This window comes from Pezoporus occidentalis, unplaced genomic scaffold, assembly GCF_034315485.1.
Source record: "Pezoporus occidentalis ecotype Australia unplaced genomic scaffold, CSIRO_AGI_Poc_V1 ctg151, whole genome shotgun sequence".
NCBI classification, from domain to species: Eukaryota; Metazoa; Chordata; class Aves; order Psittaciformes; family Psittacidae; genus Pezoporus; species Pezoporus occidentalis.
In genome coordinates, this window is record NW_026913328.1 from 183,243 (window position 1) to 204,348 (window position 21,106).

Below are 21,106 nucleotides of genomic sequence, written 5' to 3' on the forward strand. Positions count from 1 at the left end.
TCAGCATTTCCCTAGCTGCCCATGCTTCTGGCTTCTGCCATTGGTGCTGCAGCAAGCCAGAGAGGAGCCCCAGGCACCCACCTTCTTCTTCAGCTCCACACTGATGGCATTGGCTTCCTTGAGGAAGATGGCATTGCCCCAGAGCAGGTCACGGAGGGAGGTGAATTGGTACCACTTCCACTTCCTAAAGGCCCAGAGGGCCAGCTCAAACTCCCGCTCCGTCCACTGCACTGTGGGGGCACAGAGGGACAGTCACCCCACCACTGGGAGGGAGCATATTGGCACAGAGGTGCCCAGGGGACCCACAGTCCACTCTTCTGCAGAAAGCATCAAAACCCTGTGGCGGCACATAGCCCTCACCTTCATCCTCAGGTTCTTCTTCTTCCTCATTTGCCTCAGGGTAATACCTAGAGTCCATCTGCTTCTGCAAAGCCTCCAATTTGCTCTCATAGTCCTGGGGGAAGCAGGGAGAGGGATGATGCAACCCACAAGGTATGACCTCCTTCCATGCAGCCACATAGCACTTCTCCCCCTGCTCCCCGCCCCAGAGGAACCTGGCATCCTTCCTCCTCTGGATCCGTGTTTATGGGGACAACCCCAGGAACAACAGGTTTGCCCTTATTTTTAGGACACTCAGAACCAACCCTTGCAAACATCTTCCATGAATTCAGACATGCCTGAAGAGCCTAAGAAGGAGCAAGGTCCTGGACACCTACCAGCCTTTGCTGCTCAAGAAGATAGTTTGCCTCCTCCCGCTCCCTCCGGTACTGGTCCTCCAGTTCTTGGAGCCTGAGAGGAATGGAGAAGGAGTATGACCAACCTGGAGGTGGATACCCGACTCCTCATTACCGCAACCCCTGTGCCCTCACCTCTGCTCCATCTCCTGCTTCATGTCGATGCCCTGCTTCTCCAGCAGCTCTCTTTGGGCAAAAGCCCAGTCTACAGGCTCAGCTGGGGTCTCGGCACACGGGGTCCGCTCCCGCTCCTGCCGAGCCTGCTCGGGGTGGTTGAAGCGGAAGACATGGCTCTTCCCCATGATGATGCGGTTTCCTACAGGGATGCATGAGGGGAGAAAGGGCATGGGTTTAGTGCAGGGCCCCTGTGAGACAGAGGGAGGTGGGTTAGAGCAGTGCTGGCATGCCAGCTGTGGGGACCCACCTGAGCGCAGGATGCTGGGCTCCGTCACCTTTTTGCCATTCACGTAAGTGTCAGCACCTTCACAGGGCTCCAGGGTCACTATTACTGGAGAAACAGCCAGAGGGGAAAAGAGGAACAAAAGATAAGTTGGAAGTAGAGGGATAAATCCTGCGTCCCTTACTCCACAGCTCCTGCAAGCTCAGAAAGGGTAAGCTGCCCCAGCCAGCACCCCAGGCATGAAGTAAGGGGACACCAGGGTACCCACTGGCAGCACTCACACCCCAGGCAACCAACAGGGCTTGGCCACCCTTGGGTTAATCAGAGCAGTCCCAACGACTAAAAGCAGCTGGAGACTGGATGTGAGAGGAGATAAGAGCCTCCAGCATGCATTTCCAGCCTCCCCAGGCTTGTCTCCCAAAGCCCTTTCACCCTCAAGTTCCTGCTGGTTTGTGGTGTGGTCTTTGCTCCTTCTCTGCTATGGTCTGCTCTTCTGTCCCACCCTGATCTCTCTGGCTTGCTTACCATGGCAGCTTCCACATGCCTTGCATGGGCTTCCCTCCCAGCTAGGTCTCACTCTGAAAGTATGGAGAGGCCACGGCTATGCAGGATAGGCCCCCTAGTCTGAGGAGGGCAGGACCACTGCCTGTGGCCAGGTTCTGGGGACATGCAGAGGGATTAGGGTCTGTGGGGAGGTGGAGCCCCTCCAGACAAGGAATACCTTCACCACCGGTTTTGTTGTCACTGCGGAAAAGGCAGTGCTCTTCCTTAATGAAGTGCCCACTGAGAACGATGTCCTGCCTCTTCTCGGCATCTTCCCGGCCAACCCTGCCAGGGAGAAACCCAAGCCTGAATCTTCCTTAAAGCAGCCCCTCCCAGGGCCTCCCCCCAAAACCATCCTTGGGATTGACAGAAGCAGCCCTTGGTACACAGCAGGACCAACATCCCTAACAAGATTATACTCAAACATGTTTTTCCCACATGGCTATGGCACTTTGGGGATGGCCTGAGAATGGTGCCCAGCCTGGGGACAGCTGTCACCCAGCTGCCCACCCAGCAAGTCAGGCACCAAGATGTAGGCTAGGTTCCCACTGCTCCACAGGACCTGGCCCTCACCTTGTTATCCCATCCTTGATGTAGTAGAGAAGACACTCAGACATTAGCGGGTCCTCATTCAGGTTGACCAAGTGGGGTGTCTGGGAGAGATAAACAAGGAGTCACACCAGTACACCTTGTCTATCCAGATGCTGAGGGATGCTCCCAAAGGACCTCACGCTGCCCCTAGTATGGGCTCTCCTGCTGTCTGCAGCCCCAGGACAGCATGTGAGGCAGGTACTTTTCAAGGGGACCGAAGTGAACCAAGCAGCTGGGATGAGGATGACCTGCCTCCACATGCCTCCTTACTTTCCTCCTCAAAGGGCTGAGCCCTGGACAGCCTTTTCCCAGCTGCCTTTGGAAACTTATGTTCCAAACAGGCCCAGCATGAAGCCAAACAATTCCCATGGGGAGCCGCTGATATGGCTTAGTGTCTCCTGGGGCAGGACCCTGCTCGCCTGCACTGTGTGTCCACAGGCCCTTACCTCACCATAACATCCAGCTGTGCTGTGGACAGTGTGGCTGAGGCAGAGACATGTCCCATGCAGAGGTTGGTTTAGGATGAGAGGAGCTAAAAGTGCCTGTTTTCCTCCACTGATGGCACAAGGACACATGAAGCACTCAAAAGAGCAGGTCCCAGACCAGATGTTCAACCAGAAGTAGTAGAGACCTGAAGCCATATCTTCATGCTGAATTTAACACCCTGGTCTCCTTCCTAACAGTTCCCTCCATCACTTTCTTCCATTGGATCACAAACCACTTTGCTCTTAACAAGAGGAGGTTTCTCCCCCAACCACAGGTCTCTCTGGCTGCAGCTAGCTTGGCTCACCCCATCATCAGCTGCTGAGATTGCACCTTCAGGCAACAGGAAAAGTCCTGGGAGCATCAGTAGGTGAAGTTCTGAGTTTCCCAGAAATAAGAAGAGACCGTAAGAAACATCTTATCCGCCCACTGACACCTGGCAGGCAGACAGAGGTTTCCCCTTCACAACAGTGCTACAAACCCTGGCTGATAGGAGAGACTCACTCCAAATAGTGCAGAAGAACTGGAGGTCAAGGGAAATGCAGGCTCTTCTCCATGGTGGCTGACAGGACTAAGTTGGCTGTAACATTTAACCTCAGGCCCCTCCTGGGGAGACACACAGCCCCAGGGCCTGAGATTCCTTCAGCTTACAGTTTTTTTCCAGAATGGTGAGGCTGGCTAGCAGAAGGCAGATGCTCTACCTTCCACTGGGCTCCTTGGAGACATAACCACCCCAGCGGTGGCATAGAGCAGGACAATGAAGTCCTGCCCCGCTTTGCCCTTATTAAAATGGAGTTTTGCATGCTATCAATGCTAACTTTCCTCGCCAGCCACTGGAATAGCCAGAGGAGTTTCCACCTCCCAGACAGCTGAAGAGCAAGGAGGAACCAAGACCACGACAGCAAAACCCCACCTCCCAGACTAACTTGCTTTGGGGAATAAACCCCCATGCTTTGTATGCAAAGGTCTGGGGTCCTGACAAGCAGCAGCTGAAACAAGAATGAGAAACAAAGATAAGAGGGTAGAGATTTGTCCTCAAAGCCACACCAAGGCAGGCAAGGGGAAGGTCCTGAAGCCTTCATCACCGAGTGTCACCACCTCAGCTGGGGACACACACATCTACTAAGGTGTCTGGCCACACGATGGTTACGCAGACGAGCAAGGGGCAGCAATGTGCTATAACTGGTGCTTGGCAGGGTTCACTGGTACACAAACTCTTCGGGGCATGGCCGGTATTTGCTTAGAAAATACCTTCCAGCATGCTACAAGCAGTAAAGAGTACAGAATATTTCTGCACCCACATTTGTCAACAAGGACTTGCCAGTTTCAGGGGCAGCAATTTCAAATACCCCAAAGTATGGATTTTTGTAAGCTAACACTGAAGTCCAACACAGCAAAGCCCCACTTGAGCAGACACAACATCCAGGCAATGAGAGCTGTACATTTAGCCATGTGTTTCTAATGATGTTCGTACCCAGCAGAGTCAACACTGTGATTTCCCCTATCTGTTTCGGAGGAAAGGCTAGGAAAATATTTGGGGCTGGCCAGCAGTGACAGGGCAGGTTGGAAGGGGCTGTGGGGTTACAAATCAGCCCTTGTTTGCCAGGAAGAAGAGATTAAGATGATCCTACCTTCTTAGGAGAGAAAACACCCAAGGTGCCTCCATCCTCCCTCATGGCCACCCCCATTTCGGCAAGCAACGCTTCCCTGAAGGAGCAAGGGAAAAAAGAGCCTGTCAAAGCCCCATGAGTCCCTGGAGCCAGCTCTAGACAAGCCCAGGACAGGACCTGAGCTCATGGGATTGCCCCATAGATCACAGCTGTAGGGCTTGCTTCAGCTCTTTTCATGTCTCAGGAGGGTTTCTCAGAGCAGACAATGTTTGTAGAGGCTAATGTGGTGGACACTGGTGTGCCCAGGTACAGCCAGACAGTCAAGTTGCCAGGTGCCCCAAGAAGGGAGGAGGGGAGATGCCTGAGGACCCCCACCCCATGCCATCCCTTGCAATCCCATCCCAGTCCAACCCACCCACCTTTCCATCCGGATTGCTTCTGTCCTACGCAGCTTCTCCTCCCATGTCTCATTCAGCTCTGCAATAATCTTCTCTGTTTCCTGGCAAGCAGAGGGTTATCAGGGGTTAGGACATCCTCCAGGCAGCACACCTTCCTGCTCTTGCCTGGCTCTGGCCAGCATGCCGCAGTGGGACACTGGTCCAAGTTTCAGGCTGGTTTACAGGAGCCACAGCAACATTCACCCACATCTTTCCATCATCCCTATCCTCAAAGAGGAACAAAGACCAGCCTCTCCATCCCCTTGCTGCCAGTCTGCTCTTCTGCCATGCTGAGCCAGGAATACCCATCCCAAGCCAGGAGTGCCCATCCCACAGGGCAAAGGCAGCAGTCACCCCACAGGGAAGACAGCAGCACCCTACCATGCCAAGTCCTCTCCCATCTGGAAATCCAGAACACTGGGCAACTCTGGGTCTGTCTGCTCTGCAAGAGCACAGCCTAGCATTGCTTCTCATGAACATTCCCAAATGGGTTTCCAGAAAATACCGGGCGCCCTTCACAAGCCTGAGTGCAAGAACATTTTGCTGAGGCCTCCACAGTGCTGGGCACCAGTCTCTTACCTTGAGCCTTTCGATTGCCTCTTCGCTGCCTGGAGCAAACATGATGCGTTCATGGAGGCTGGCGACAGAGGCTGCACGGCTGGACAAGGCTGACAGGGATGAAGAGGGGCTGATCCCAGCGATGGCATTGGTCACTGTGGAGAGATTGTCATGGCGGTGACTCAGCTCTGTCCCTCTAGCATCATTATTGTTCTCAAAGTCGGACACATCTACGGGTGAGGAAGGAGGGATGGGCCAGGGAAAGACACACGGACAGGAAGAGAGAGAGAAAGAGAAAGAGAAAGACAGAGACAAGAAAAGCTGTTGGGAAAAAAAAAAAGTGGCTGGATGCATTGAGAAAAAAGCCAGGAATTACAAGGAAAAAGCACATGCAACAGCACAGCAGCATAGGCAGCAGCAGAGTAAGGGCATATGCATGTCTCCCCCAGCCCAGGCAGCCTCCCAACAACAGCCCTGGAGACTTCCTAGACTCTTGTAAATGCTTTTTGGAAACACCAGATCCAGCAGCCATCAGGTCTATTATCAACCTCCCTCCCAAGAGTGCCACTGTCCCTCTTGTCCTCCCCCACTGACACAGCACAGATGATTTTCCTTGTCCAGCTGCCCCAGATTAGCTGGATCTGGTGGCAGGGAATGAGAAAGGAAGGGCAGGAGAGTTGGTGGCCTTATGCCCTACAAAAGGGTCCAGAGGATGGAACAGGAGAAGCCGTGGGATGCCCCCTTCCTGGCAGAGTCCAACCCCTGGCATGTTGGAACATGACCCTGGCCAGGCATCCAGAGAAAGAAAAATGAGAGCAAGGTGGCAACACTCCCATTACAGGCACTGGTAATCAGCTGCCATCAGACCCTGTGGCAAAGGGACCCAGGCATAAGGAGATGCTCCTCTAGTCTCCAATTGCAGGGGCTCAGCACGCTGTACCAGAGGCAGGCATGGCACAGGTTATCGGGTGTAGTTTGGCCAGCCATCTCTATCAGCCTGTGTCTGGGGAAGCTGAGCCAGGAGGGGAGGGGGCAGGTCCCCATCTCCTAGTGGACTCACCGTAGTCTGGCTGCACTGCCTGGCCCAGGGTTGGATGGGGGATAGTGCTTATCCACAGGCAAAAACCTACTGGCCATCCCCACGCATCCCTCTATCAGGAGAGCACCCTACCAGCCCACCCAAGCACTGTGCTGGGCTCCAGTCCCAAAGAGCCTCAATGTCAGCAGAAGCAGCAGCAGCGACAGAAATCCTCATGACAGTACGGAGGAAGGAGTCCCCACGGGGATCAGGCCTTAAGCACAGCAGAGGGGGAAGATGCTGGTCCGTCCAAGCACTATGCTCAGCCCAGGTGCTAACCATGACTGCCACCATCCCCTTTGCCTGCTCCCTGGAGACAGCCAGCCTGTAGGCAAGTAACAGCTGGATTTGATGATCTTAAAGGTCTTTTCCAAACTAGTTAATTCCATGATCAGCTGGGGCTGGCTACGGAAGCCCTTCCCCATGCTGCATAGGTGCCCCCAGGCGCAGCCTACACCTCCCAAAAGCTATGAAGCAACAGAGAGTACCAGTGATGGGGAATACACACATTTGGATCCTCCTGCAGCAGGATGGGCTAAGAAAGAGAGAGAGGGCAGGGAGCAGGAGTAAGACAGTGAGAACAGAACAAGAGTGGGTTCATCTCAGTAGGATATCTGAAAACACACAGAGGAGTGGCCACAGGCAGGTACAGCCCCATGAACCTCTGCCTGGCATGGGATGCTGAAGACAGGAGGGGGAAGGGGAGAAGGGGAGATCTGCTGGTATAAAGCAGCTCTTCCTGCTTACAGGAGTGGTATGGGGGTTGCAAATGTGCACACAGGGGCTCTCCAGAAGCACCCCAGACACACATGGGCAGCATGATGCTGCCACGTGGCCAGCAGAGCAGGATGCGGGGCAGCTGCAGGGATGCTGGCCCCGCAGGCAGGGGGGACTCCAGCCTGCTGTCTGGAGCCATTGCCAGGGAGCACCGGGTGGTACCTACTGTCAATGATGTCCCCAAGGCCCTGGGCGTAGAGAAGGTCACGCAGGCGTGCCACCTCATCCTTCAGCTCCCGGATGAGCTTGTTGTTGGGGTCCTCATTAATGACAGCATTGCAGCGGATCTGCTTTGCACGGTCAGCGTACCTAGGGAAGGGCAGAGCCCTGAGCAGCAGCAGAAGCAGGGCAAACTCCCACGTGCTGGGCAAGCAGGAGTGCTGCCAAGCCCCTCCAGCATGTGATCCTCTGGAGGATCCCAGCACCAGGACAAGCCTTTGGGCTCTTGCCTGAGGTTGCAGGTTCCCCACTCGCCAGCCAGGGATGCCACAGAGGTGAGGAGAGCATGTGGCAGTGCCTGGATTTCATAGACCACCCCTACCCTTGACCACTGTGGAGGTACAATGGTAATTCTTCCTACCTGAGAGTGCTGAGGGTCTCATCGTAGTTGATGTCAGCAGGACTGAGAGCAGCGACCATGGCTGTCCTGGAGTTGCCCCCTGCCCAGAGAGATACACCTCCATCAGGAAGATGCTGGTCCCACGCCAGGCATCACCATTCACCTGGCAGGCATGCCCACCACCAAGCCCATATCTCCCACCCACTTCCTCACCCAGGTTCTCTCGCAGTAGCCAGGTCAGCACTGAGTCCCGGTAAGGGATGAAATCTGTCTTCTTCTTCTTTTTGTTCTGGGGATGGAGAGTGGAGGGAAGAGCTGTCAAACTGCCTGCTTTCTTCCAAAGGAAGGTGACAGCTGGTCCTCAACCATGGGGACGTGGAGGAGGATGGCTCTGCCCAGCCACCATGACCTTAGGCAGCTCTGCTCAAATCCACAGGTCATTAGGGGGGGCTAATGCTGGGTTTTTATTCTGGGTACCTAGAGCCACAGGGTGATAAGCATGCTGAGGGCTCTCAGGCTCTAGAAGTGTGGCTTGGATCCAGGCAGAGCCTCACACCCAAATCACCCTGTGACCCACTACCACCCAGCTGTGCTAAAAACCAACCTTCCTTTTCCCAGCCCAGCCATAGCACCTACCTTGTTCGGCCCTGAATCCTGTAAAGAAAGTAGAAAGACTGTTTCAGTGGGCTGTTCCCCTCCTTAGCACCCACCACAGCTCCCCAGCCCCAGGCAGAGGGCAGCAGGCACAGGTTCCTGTGGAGATGGTATCCTCACCAGCCCAGCTTGTCCCAGTCCCAGGGACAGCTTGGGGTATATCTGCCCATCCCTTGGAACCAGGATGATCCATCCCTCAGAGCTAGCCCATCCCTGCTAAGCTGAGCCCATTCCCCATGGTGCTGCTGCTCTCCTACACTCCAGCTACCTACCATTTCGGCTAGGGCAGAGATGACTTTCCCCAGTGTGGTCAAGGACTTGTTGATGTTTGCTCCTTCCTGGTGGAGAGAGGAAAAGCTCAGACACTCATGTAATTTCAGAATGGTGTTAAAGCCCAGTGCATCAGGGGAATGGGGAAGTCCCAGTGCAGGGTGGGCAGAGAGCAGTTGCTCTTACTGGGTAACCAGCACCTTCCAACTGGGACTCATAGACCCTGATACAAGAGCACTGAGCAGCTTTCAAACAAAACCCTGTCAAGGATTTTGGCAGTGTAGTGGGCAAGGAACCAGGCAAGGAAAGGAGATGTCACAGCTGAGGATGAGGGGACTGGACACGGCATCCCTGCCAGCAGAATGGGACTTCATGCCAGCTCTCACCTTTAGTCTTGTGCCCTTCGCACCAGTGGAGTCAGCTCGCTCACTTCCTGCCAGGTCTACCAGGCTGATTTTGCTGACCTGCAGGCAGAGATGAGACTGTCAGCCCCAGCACAGAGCCAAGGAGGGAGCAAAGACCCCTTGACGGATGACACTGTTCTGAAGGTAAGGGTGGGCTCTGCAGGGTCATTCTTGCCAGGATTTGACTAGAAGCAGGGCTAACATCCTTGCAGGCAGAGCTGGAAGGCACTAGCTGCCAAATATCCTGTCCAGGGCCAGTCCCTTGAGAGACTGTGAGACCAGCATGTGCCTGGGACTTATCTCCAGCCGGTTCTGAGCCTCTATCAGGCTGCACCATCTCATCCCAAGTGCTGTTGATAGCACACAAAGTCTTTCCTGGGTTCATGTGGATTCCCTCAGGCTCTGCTCTCACCTTCTCAGTGGTGATGTCTGTCTCGGCATCATGCCGCTTCTGCGTGAAGATGATGTTGAACACGGCATGGGAGCGGCTGCTGGTCTCGTTCATGTTGGTGGCAGCCACCGTGCTGCAGGGAGAGGAGGACAGGAAAGTTTGACACTCTGCAAGGGACACTGGAGCAGCTGGCGATGGGGCCAGGGCTCATCTCAGGACAGGAAAGGCAAGCCTGGAGAACAGGAGAGGACTCTGGGAGGAGGCATGCAGAAGTCCAGGCCTTTTCCTGCTGGCTTCCAGGCATTTTGAGAGCAGGAAAGAGGTAAGGTGAAAATAAGTGGGGGGTACCCAATGCTCAGACAGGAGGCAACTGCCACTCTCAGAGCAGCCAGACCAGCAAAGCATGGAAGTTAGGCAGCACCTTCTGGAGATGTCTGCAAGCTCTCCAAATCATGACCATCTCCTGCTTCCCCAACTCACCGGGCCTTGTTCCCAGAGTCCATCAGGTCCTGGATATCGTTGTAGGAGGTCACAGCCAGCTTGGAAAGGTCTTCAACATATGGGCCCATGAGGGGATGCTCCCTTACTCGCAGGTTCCCCTTGTTCTTGGGGTTCAGGAGGTCCCTCACACGCTCACAGTATATCTCCATGTAGCTCACCTACAGCAGAGGGTATGGGCAAATCTAGTGACCGGCAGCATGTGGATGCTCAGTTCATAGGCAGAATGAGGCCCTGCCCACCCAACCCACATCCAGAGATGGGACCCCCTAAAGAGGGGTCTGCACACCCCCATGGCTTGCAGAGCTGGGTGGGAGGCTGAAGCTGGACTAGACAGGCAATGGGGTGCCTACCTCCACTGAGTAGGACATGTTGTCATTTGTCGTGTCGTTGATGCGGGAGAAGAGGTCCTCACACAGCTGCAGAGAGAAGAACCAGGCTGCTCACCCCCCCTCATCATAAGGATGCAGAATGCCCAAGCCACAGGGATTTCTACCTTCTCACTCCAAAAGACAGAGCCCCCTAAGTGCTGGGACAGCTCCTGGGGAGCTGGCAGGCCCCCCACACACACACTGATATGGGGGCCTCAGCATTCCCAGACCCCTCCCGGTACCCTCCTGGTCCAGCATGCAGCAGCTCTTGGTACACACAGCTGCTGCTGGCTGGCACTTGGACTGCAGCTTCTCACAAACACGTTGTGTGGCCAGACTCTAATTTATCCAGTCTCAGAGAAGTCCAGTGTTATGCCTTATTGTCCCCCTGCCCTCCATTGAGCACCTTGCTGCTGTAACAGGGTTGCATCAGACTTTGGTCAAGCCTGGCCCTGGTCCTTCCCTACTTCCCTCCTTCCTCCCCACTCCACTTTTAGTTTGGGTATCCCGCTGTGGCCAGGGTAATGGGTAGCTTTTCACCAGGTGGTACCTGAGGGATGATGCCTTGCTGGTCCTTCTCCTGCTTCCCCATCATGGTGTAGGATTTTCCAGCACCCGTCTGCCCATAGGCAAAGATGCAGACATTATAGCCTTCAAACGCATGTTGCAACATCTCCTCACCAATGTCCCGGTACACTTGCTTCTGAGATGCATAGTTGATATCTGCAGGCTGCAGAGAGGAGGGGGATAAGGAGAAATTTGGCAAGGAGGTCCTCCTGCCCTCCCCAGCCCAGTGCTCCAGGCTCAGGCCTCCTGATGCTTACCGTAGTGTGGGACCAATAGGAATAGTCAAAGCTGAAGCTTTTTGGTGTCTCTTTGGGCTGCTTCGGGTTCAGGATAGCTAGGGGCAAACAGAATGGAATGTGAGGCCACCCAGTCACACACGGTACCCTGCCACCTGCATCCCACTTCTGAAGGGAGAAGGGTGTGGGGTTCAGTCTGAAGCAGTCATAGAAAGCAGAACTTGCGACCATCCAGCTCCACAGATGTGTCCAGAGCTCCCAGACTCAGTCACAGCAGAGGAGGTGGGCACCATGGCCCCAGAGCCTACAACAGCCAAAGGAACCGGGCAGAGTCTTGTCCAAACATCCTGCTGGGCAGTGTGAGTGAAACAGTTCCTTCCTTTGGGCTCCTTTCTGCTTGTTGGAACCCAGAACCAGTACCAGCACCAGTATGGGAGGATCACAGCCTTCCTTCACCCCATGGCTGGGGGATTCAGGCCCAAGGCCACGCGCATTGGCACGGTGAGGTGGGAGCAGCCATGGCCCCATCAGGGCTCCCCCAATCCCTCTCCAGCTCCTGTCTCTCCTCCCCTGCTCTTTCTTTTGGGTACCCAGCCCCAGCAGAGTGGTTAATGCCTTGTGTTACACTGGCAGCGGAAACAAGAGCCTGCTTTTTCCTATCCCCTGGTGAAAAGGACGTTGCCATGGAAATTGGAGACTGCATCACTTCTCGTCCTCGATTCCCCCCCCTCCTCCCTGGGCATTTATGATGTTTTTTTTCTGAAACAACAGATGCGTCAGAAGAAACCCAAATCAGCGGGGTAATCACGAGATCCAGCCACCAGCCATGTCAGGCAACATTGAAATGACCTTGCGGCACAGCACAGCTCCTGTGCCCATAGCCCCCTGCTGCTCCCTGACACTGCTGGGGACCAGGAGGCTGCACAGCACCAAGGCTGATGGAGCTCCCCCCATCACAGCCCCAACCTGCTCTGCCTGGGGCTGGCACTTAGGCAGGGCTCGTGCCCTTGGGATTCAATCTGAGGCCTTCCCAACTGGCCCCAGGATCCAGCCTTGACCATGAAACTGCAGCATGGTGCTGCCCAGATGCCCCTCACTGTAGGCACGAGCCCAGCACCAAAGAGAGGCTGGGCACTGGTTCCCTGCCTACTGGAGGCAGCATGACTCATGCTCCAGATGACTACAGCATCCAGGACTAATTAACCAGGAGAAAGGGCTGGGAAGTGATAGCTGCATAACAACTGCCCATCCTGCAGGTACAACTCATAGAATGGTTTGTGTTGAAAGCAATCTTAAAGCTCATCCAGTTCCAGCCCCCTGCCATGGCCAGGGACACCTCCCTCTAGACCAGGTTGCTCCAAGCCCCGTCCAACCTGGCCTTGAACACTGCCAGGGATGGGGCAGCCACAGCTTCTCTGGGCAACCTGTGCCAGTGTCTCACCACCCTCACAGGGAAGAACTTTTTCTTAGTATGTAAAGCTGCTCTAAGCCCCTGAGCCTTCTTCAGACTGAATACCCCCAGTTCTCTCAGACTGTATTCATAGGAGAGGTGCTTCAGTTTTTTTGGGCTGGGGACTTGGAAGTCCCCACTGAGATACAGACTGAAATGGCACCAGGCTGTGGGGGCTGCCCATCCCTGTTAGTGACTGGTTGGTGTGTTGAGGATGTGTGAGCAGCCATTGCAAAAGAAAGCAATGTAAGGCCATGCAAGAAGCCAATGGAGCAACTCTAGTGGCTCCTGGGGTTCCCCTGGCACCTCTGCCATGGTACCCAGCCTCCCAGTGCTCAGCCTGGGTCTGTCTCTGCCCTGCAGAAGTGACCCTCACCAGAGCCAAAAAGGAGTACAACAAGGGCAAAAAGAGGAGCAGACAGAATGGGGCAGCACAAGGCAGCTGTTCTACACTCCAGTGCCAGCTCACGCTGGGCACGGGGCAGAGGAGCAACCAGGGATGGCACCGAGCAACTCCGGGCATCCCAGCTGCATCCATCCAGCTGGCCCGGCAGAGCGGAGACTGGGACACAGGCAAGAAGGGAGCACTTCGAGAGCAGCAGTCTGCTGTCCCTGAGCAGAAATATGCTCCCCATGCCACTTTCATTCCAGTTTATTTGCCCCTGCTCCATGGCTGGATGTCATGGGTGACTTTTTCCCTCTCCTGTGACCAGGCATCCCAGGGCTTTTTGCAAAGCTTCTGCAAAAGATCCGTGCTCTGGCCAACGGGGGTTAAAAAAGGCAGGGAGGGCACAGAAAGAGGACTGAGGCAGACATACAAACACGAGCAGGATGAGGAAAACGTATGGAGATGACCCTTGTCTTCACCCTGAAGAGGCATGGCAGAGATAGCGAGAGGTCAAGCACCAAGCAAGACAAAACCCAAGACCCACAAGAGTGAACATAATCACTATATTTCAAAGCCCACAAGACTTGTGGCTTCAGCTAGAGAATATTAATGGCCTCGAAGGATGGAAGCCAGGGTCGCTTCCTCGCCGTCCTGATGGGAGCTGCCAGGAGAGGGGCCGGGGGGGGGTGCTGGTAGCCGGGTTACGCCCCGCAGCCGTGCAGAGGCGGAGACGCCACAGCAACAAAGCAGCGGTGTTGGCAGCCGCGGCGCAGCAAGCCAAGGGGTGGGAGCTGCAAGTCCGCGGAGGAACAGGGCAGCAGAGAAGAGCTGACCCCTTCCTGCCCCGGTGCCCAGCCCGTCCTGGCCCCGAGGGCTGAGTGCATTAGGCACAAGAACAACGCTCGCTGCCCTGGCATGTCCAGGTGTCTCCGCAAATAGCGCTGGGAAAGGGGAGACTTGTTCTCGCCCCACGCAAACACATTTATTTTTGGCTTCTCTGCAAGGAGCCGGGGGCCCGAGACAGCCCCGCTCTGCAGGGGAGCAGCCTGCACCACCGCGTCCCCTGCCTTCCCCAGCCAGCAGCAGGAGCAGGACCAGAGCCTCCCTGGCGCCTGACCCCAGGTCGAGGGGATTAGCCGACGGTGTGTCCACTCATGCAGAAAAACCTCGCCGTCAGCAAAGGGCTGGCGAGCGCTGCCCCTGCGCCTGCCTGCAGCCCTGCCAGCCCTCACAGTGCAAGCAGGGGTGAAGGGCCGGGGGCACAGCCCGGGGGGGGCTCGGTGGAGCAGGATGGCCATGCACAGATTGCTCTGAGCAAACACGGCCATGGTGGAGGTGGGGGATGCCCAACGCTCTTGACCGGGAGTGGCTTCCTCGCCATGAGGGAAGCAGCTCTGCACCACGGGCAGACAGAGCATCCCTGCATAACGGGGCAGGGAGTCCCGCCCCGGGATGCCAGAGACCAGCAAATACTACCTTATGGACCCACAACTCCTCATTCCGTCTCCACAGGTTCAGGGTAAGAAGGGGACCTAGCAGGGCCACAGAGCTGCCCTGCACCTTTGGGTACCCTCCTCTCTCTCTCACTGTGGGTGTCACAGTACCCACTGGCACACTGTGGGGGTAGCTGGCGCCAGCATTTCACCCACCACCGTCTGTGAGGCAGGAAGCCCTTGGCAGGCAGGCAGGGAGTTATTTTAGACTCTATCCTTACCTGGTGGCTTCCACAGCCAAAGAGGAAGCCGCCTTCCCCACCCCATAGTTCCAGCCCATATGCTGGGCTGCATCAGAAGGAGCGTGACCGGCAGGTCAAGGGAGGACATTCTCCCCCTTTACTCCAGTGTCTGAGATCCCCCCATAGACCTGTGTCCAGCTCTGGGACCCCAACACAAAAGGGACGTGGGGCTGCTCACGTGCATCCAAAGGAGGCCATGAAGCTCCAAGGGCTGGAGCACCTCCGCTATGGAGACAGGCTGAGAGAGCTGGGCTTGTTTAGCCTGGAGAAGGCTCCAGGGAGAGCTTAGAGCAGTTTCCAGTGTCTAAAGGAGCTGACAAGAATTCTGGAAAGGGGCTTTTTACAAGGATCTGTAGTGACAGGACAAGGGGGAATGGCTTTGGGCTGAAAAATGGTAGATTTAGGTTAGATATTAGGAAGAAACTCTTCCCTGTGAGGGTGTTGAGGCCCTGGCACAGGTTGCCCAGAGAAGCTGTGGCTGCCCCATCCCTGGCAGTGTTCAAGGCCAGGTTGGATGGGGCTTGGAGCACCTGGTCTAGAGGAAGGTGTCCCTGGCCATGGCAGGGGGTTGGAACTGGATGAGCTTTAAAGTCCATTATAATTCACACCATTCTATGGTTATTTAAAGAGGGGCAAATGCCAGATAGGCCTCTGATTGGATAAGAAGTCCCAAGCTCCTGTGCTACATTCCCCCTCCCTGAGCACACCATTCCCTTGGCAAATCCCACTCCCACTCCTCCATCCTGCATGGTTCCCCACGGAAGTGGGGATGGGTCCCGGCACAATGTGGTGCATGGTGCCTGGGAGCCAGTGCTGTCAGGAGCCACTCACTGGCTAGTGCACAGCTTCCATGCTTGGCCAAGCAGCCACAGGCTGGGCATCCTCAGCCGCACATCCATGCACCAGCATTTCCAGGCTCTTCTGATTCTCCCCCTACCCCGTCACCTGCTGGGGGATCCTGCCCCATTCAGTATCACCAAAACACAAGGGCTCAGTGCCGTGTAGATTCCGATGCTGCCATTTCAACAGCAGGACTGCATTTCCCTGTGGAAAACATGAAGACCCCCCCCAGACTCCCTCTTCCAAAGGACTCCAGGAATCCACACCAAACATCTAGCACCCCAGTGCTTGCTGCTGCAGCCTGACTGCACATGCTCCAACCCAGGCAGCACCCAAAACCTCCCCAAGGCCCCTCTGTCACCAACGCTGGCACTCACTGGTGGTGCTTCCTGACATCTGGATAATGCATTTAGATTCCCGGCTCATCTCCCGGGAGTTGAATGGCCGGACGCGCACCGCCACCTTCACAGATGCTCCTGCCATCGTGCCAGCTGGAGGTGGGTCCTGCTAGCAGGGAGCAGTGGCTGTCCTGCAAGGAGGCAAGAAATGGGAGTTAGGAGACCTCACATCCCAGTCCCCATCTTGTGTGTGTGTCAGATAAATACCTGTGTGACAAAACCTCCTGGGTACCCTGGGTTGTCTCTGCTTGAAAGATGACATTCTGTTGCATCCCTTGATCTGCCCATGTTTTGCCTCTTCCCCCTTCCCCTTATGTTTCAGGTGAGGATCACCTGGTCAGTCCCAGGGGACATCCCTTCCTGCCCTTACCCCAGCGCAGCAATCAGAGCCCTGCAGCGTCACTCGGTGGGTAACCACAACAGGGTATAGGGCCACTTGGGCACAGTCAGCAACAGCATGACCCCCAAGGAACAGTTATTCCATCCCAGGGTGCCAATGGCACTGAGCAGGTAACCCTTCACCTGCAAGCAAGCCTGCAATGCCCTGCCCATCACCTGAGCCTCCTGCCTCCAGTCCAGCCCCAGCAAAGCCTGGAATGGGCAGCAGGACTGGGTGGAGGGCCAGATAAATGATGGCATTCATATTGAGAAAAGAGGTGCTTGTTGAACACAACTGCTGATATTTGCCTCTCATTCAGCTCCTAGCAAAAGCAGATGTGCAGCATCAGCAGGAGCAGCACCAGCCAACAAGCGGGTGGCAATCACACTCAGCTGAAGTTCCCATTTTGTGATCATTTGTCCACTCCTTTTACTAATAAATTATTAATCACAAACCTTACAAGATGAAATGGGCCACTCTCTAACATCTGCCAGAGCAGCCACTCATTCCAGCACTGATGTCCAGGCTCTCTGCAGCTGGTCCCATCTTCCCCAAGCCTCAGTTAAGCCTCACTAGCTTTGGCCAGAAGAGAATGCTGGGGTCCTTCCCTTGACCACTGGGTCAGTATCAGTATCATTCAGTATCAGCCCTGACAAAATCCATTCCTGCATTCTAACATCAACCCTCTTTCTTGCCTGCCTCCTGCCCCCTATGCCCTTGCCAATGGAAGAGGAGCTCAGCATCACACAGCATGAGCTCCTCCAGCATCCCTGCCTGTGTGACTCCTGCCTGCTGGATTCCTGCAAGGGTGTTTGCAAATGCCCTGGGGTTTTTGAACCTGCTCTTTGCCAGGAGCGAGCAATGGCACAGCTGTGGTTATGAAGACCGTGACCTGATGGAAGTGGAGCAGTAAGGATGTGTCCTCAACATGAGATGGGTTTTCCCACAATGGAAATGAAAAATATAGATGAGTTTGTAGGGAAAGGGGTGGGGATGGGGGAGGGAGGGTTGGAAGAAAGAAGAAAAGAAATCCAAAGAATGGACAGTGTCCCAGGAGAAGAGGATGGCTTGAAAACAAACCGAGGTTTGACAGCTCCAGTTTTATTTCCAGTGGGGTTGGGAGGAAAGCCAAAGGCAGGTATACTAATGGTGCAGTGGAAAAATTCACAGCCAGAAAGTGTTACAAGCTTGGTGCTGTCTTTGCTTGCTTTAAAAGCCAGCCTGCGCTCCTGACAGTAGGAGGACAAACCTCCCATTCCATTTCCCAAGCCCTCCTCTCACTGCCCACTCCAGAGCTCCCACTGTGCTCAGCCAGCAATCACATCCTTAAATCCCACCAGCTCCAGAGCTCAAGCATTTGGTCTCAGGCTTTCCTGAGCATGGATTATTTTAAGCGGGTGCTTAACACCACTGCTGAGTCCCTGAGCCTGCAAGTGGGCTGCCACATATCAACAGGCCTCTGCTTTCCCACCCTGCTGCTTTCTCAGATGGGGAGAAGGAAAAAATTAAGCAGGACTCCTTGCCAAAGGGGAATGAAAAAGTTGGGTTTTCCCATAAAACGATGGGATATATTCCTGGGTGGAAAGGCTACATCCTCACCGGGCCATTGGCTTGAGCTGCTCCACCCTGTGGCACCACTGGTGATCAGGGATGATGGAGCACCCATTGCCCACACAGCAGGCAGCAAGTACCTGTGTCAAAGTCTGCCCTGTCCTCCTCCACAGCTTGGATAGCTTCCTTCCCCCCTGTTCCCAGGGCTGTAAAGAGGTGGTTCAGGCCCCCAGGCTCCCGACTTGCAGCACAGCACTTGGCAAGAGCCACCAGCACTGGAATAGTACCACCCATCAGTGACCCCACCAGCCCTGGAACCGACTGCTGCTCATTCCATCCCACCCCTGTGCCGTTCCCATCACAGCCCCTTCAGCCCTATCACTTCCCACGAAGCAGCACTGGTTTCTCTTTCGTCCCACTTTTCTGGATGCCTTATCTTGCTGTATGCCATCTATTGATGGCTGCTTGCCCTCCTCTGCCAGGAGGGCCCACTCAGTCCCACTGTTAATACCACCACAGCCCACCCTCGCTGGCTGTGAGAAGCCCCCTCATCACCATCAGGACCTCTCCTCTCCCTGTGCCATCCTGATGCCCACGTCCCGGTGTATTCCCAGCAAGCCATCTGGCTTGCCTAGTCCAGGGCGTGGGCTCCTCTCCCTCCCGGTATTCACTGCTGCAGAACCACAAGCTCAGCTCCATTTTCTAGCTCCATCCATTTCCTTCAGCCTCCTCGGTCGGCAATGTGCCACTTGCTTCCTTCCTGCTCCTCTGCAGTGATCTAGTCCTATCTCTGACACAGCAGTGCGAGGACTCCAGACAGCAACGTGCACCTCCTGAGAGCATCAGCAGCCCCCTCCCCAGCTCTCTCCTGAGCCTCTTTTCCTTCCCCCAACTCCTATTTTCCTGGCTCTGCAGAATCAGCCTGCAATCCATGCAATGTGGCAGCACCACCAGCCACGGCCAGCACTCACATCCCTGGCCGCAGGTTCTCAGAATTCCCCAGAGAGGGGGCACGCTCCACGGCGGGCAGGCAGGGCAGAGGCAGGCAGCCTCCCCCCAGGGCAGCGGGTGGCTCAAGCCCAGCTTGCTCTGCCCGGGGATAGTCAGCCACCGCCTGTTTAATCTGCCATCGAGAGAAATTCAATAAGCTGCTATCAGCCTTTCCCTGGGAGCGGGCCAGCACCGTGGCCCCACTCCTGGCTTCCTCCCTGCAACCTCCCGGGACCACCCCACACACAAAGGAGACAGTGGAGGAGGGCAGTAGAGACCACAGACTGTGGTGCCAGGGGGCAGGAAGGTCCAGATCTACCCCTCAACTGTGCAGGGCATCTCTCTCCCTGCTTCTTGCGCAGCCCACAGCATCCCTGCCAGCCCTAGGTGATGAGGAAAAGGCCTAGAGAGCCATGATTAACTGGATCAGCTAAGATTAATTGGGCAGAGATTAGCTAACGAGAGCTCTCTTAAGTCCGAGGGCTACCAACTGGCAGGTCTCCTGCCACTGCCAAGAGGTGACCATTGGGACGGGGAGCATTGTCCCCAAGTGCCACCCACAGCCAGCTCCTCCCCTAAGGATGCTGCAGGGACCAGGGTTCCAGCGATGCTAACACAGGTCAGTACAGCCAGGATTCCAATTCCCAGCAGCCAGCACAAGGCAGGGGCTGCCTCCCTGGGGCCACAAGTACCTCTGGCAGCTGCCTGCACTGAGGGAAATCAAAGGTAAGTTTCTCCTTTTGTCTGCGCGGCACATCCCCACATCACCTCGGCAGTGAGGGTGGATGCCCCATCTGGCTGCGCCTCCTGAGCCATGGTGCTCTCAGCCACCAATGGCTTTGTTTTAGTAAGCCCTTACCCTGCACCCTTTTTTGCACCACCCACCCCCACCCCCCCCCCCGCCCTGTCTGAGACCAGGGGACCCTGCACTTCCTCTGGAGACAACAGGGATGGTGTGGGGGGATGCTGGGGGCACCTGGTCCAGATGACATGGCAGCACTGCGCACAGCAAAGGGCCATGACGCTGCAGTTTCCCATGGGTGGGGGAAGCAGCTTGGAGGACAGCTCAGGGCATGAGCAGTCCCCCCCCCATCCCCAGCTGAAAAACAGCATCCACTTCCCTGGAGCCATTTTGGGTACCCTGCCCCTGTGCCTTCTCGCCTCCTTCCCACCCCAATGGGGGACAATGACTTTGGGGCAGTACTTGCAGCTCCTGGTGAATTTCCATGTGGATTAAAATTTGCAGGAAGCAAATAAGGCCATGGATGAGGGGTTTTGCTTGCTGCTGATCAGCTCCCTATCCCTGCTGCAAAGGCGAGTCACCTCACGCTCCATCGCCTGCTCTCTCCATCCATTCTTCTACACACTAAAACCAACAATGGGAAAAAGCTGCATGGAAAAGGCAATGAGCTCCGGTGGGTTATCAGTATGGCTGGGCACAGACAGGGGTGGGCAGCTGGGAGGGGAGAACACCAGGTTCTGGCCCTGCCTGGGCTTTGGGGGCTGCAGCTCTCACCACATGCAGGGAGGTGGGGAGGGAGTGGTGACGGCATCTGTGCCAGCGCCCGCTGCCATCTCCCAGACAAAATGGAGGTCAGTGGCAGTGTGCAGGGATGGATGGCAGCGCCCACCACTCCCCTGGCCGAACCCCACAGGGAATCTGCTGCCCCTCCTCATGCCACCAACACCACCTGCCTTGAGGCTACTCCAGGCACTGGGGTGTGGAAGTACGGCCATGGAGTGGCAGGAGAAATGCTCAGCTAGTTCCTTGTCCTTCCCAAGCCTCACAGCCAAGGCATGGGACACGACAGGGCAGGAGATGCTCGCACACTGGGGCCTATAGGGTCCAGGGGAGGGGACACTGCCCCATGCGGGAGGAAGAGGAAGAAGAGGCAGAGGAAAAAGACAATAGAGCAGGTGCAGGGCTGCTCCCTGGGAGCCAAGGTGGCCAAGTATGGGGCTCTACACCAGCCCTTCCATCCAGGGACCATCCACTCCTTCAAGCCATCGTCACTGGCCCGCAGTGACATGGCAGCCCTTGACCTGCTGCACCCAAGCGCAAGGTCAGCAGCACACCTCATCTTTGTGGGGCATGCAAGGGCCTTGGCTTGGCAACCACCCCACCACCCCTCCCCACGTGAGACCAAATGGGGCTCTTGCGGCTTCCTCCAGCACTGTTGTTGACTCTGAAGCATAACGACGATGGTGCAAGAT

At 55.8% G+C, this 21,106-nt stretch overlaps 1 protein-coding gene across 29 annotated transcripts in view; it reads right to left on the minus strand.

Annotated features, from left to right (window-relative positions):
* Nucleotides 1–21,106, minus strand: part of KIF1A (kinesin family member 1A) — a 41,019-nt gene that overhangs the window by 19,291 nt on the left and 622 nt on the right. For 13 of the 29 annotated variants that reach the window (XM_062611113.1, XM_062611112.1, XM_062611110.1 and 10 more), the window contains exons 2-24: nt 15,952–16,103; nt 11,183–11,259; nt 10,909–11,088; nt 10,341–10,406; nt 9,970–10,148; nt 9,511–9,622; nt 9,081–9,158; nt 8,697–8,762; nt 8,407–8,424; nt 7,984–8,059; nt 7,792–7,870; nt 7,378–7,520; nt 6,943–6,969; nt 5,378–5,586; nt 4,781–4,860; nt 4,383–4,458; nt 2,251–2,330; nt 1,856–1,962; nt 1,159–1,242; nt 870–1,050; nt 717–789; nt 361–454; nt 82–230 (exon numbers count right to left, since the gene is read on the minus strand). In XM_062611113.1, the coding sequence (XP_062467097.1) occupies nt 82–230; nt 361–454; nt 717–789; nt 870–1,050; nt 1,159–1,242; nt 1,856–1,962; nt 2,251–2,330; nt 4,383–4,458; nt 4,781–4,860; nt 5,378–5,586; nt 6,943–6,969; nt 7,378–7,520; nt 7,792–7,870; nt 7,984–8,059; nt 8,407–8,424; nt 8,697–8,762; nt 9,081–9,158; nt 9,511–9,622; nt 9,970–10,148; nt 10,341–10,406; nt 10,909–11,088; nt 11,183–11,259; nt 15,952–16,057 (2,340 nt within the window). In that variant the 5' untranslated portion in view covers nt 16,058–16,103. The remainder of the gene's footprint in view (nt 1–81; nt 231–360; nt 455–716; nt 790–869; nt 1,051–1,158; nt 1,243–1,855; nt 1,963–2,250; nt 2,331–4,382; nt 4,459–4,780; nt 4,861–5,377; nt 5,587–6,942; nt 6,970–7,377; nt 7,521–7,791; nt 7,871–7,983; nt 8,060–8,406; nt 8,425–8,696; nt 8,763–9,080; nt 9,159–9,510; nt 9,623–9,969; nt 10,149–10,340; nt 10,407–10,908; nt 11,089–11,182; nt 11,260–15,951; nt 16,104–21,106) is intronic. The other 16 variants (XM_062611123.1, XM_062611121.1, XM_062611119.1 and 13 more) reach the window with 3 other exon arrangements.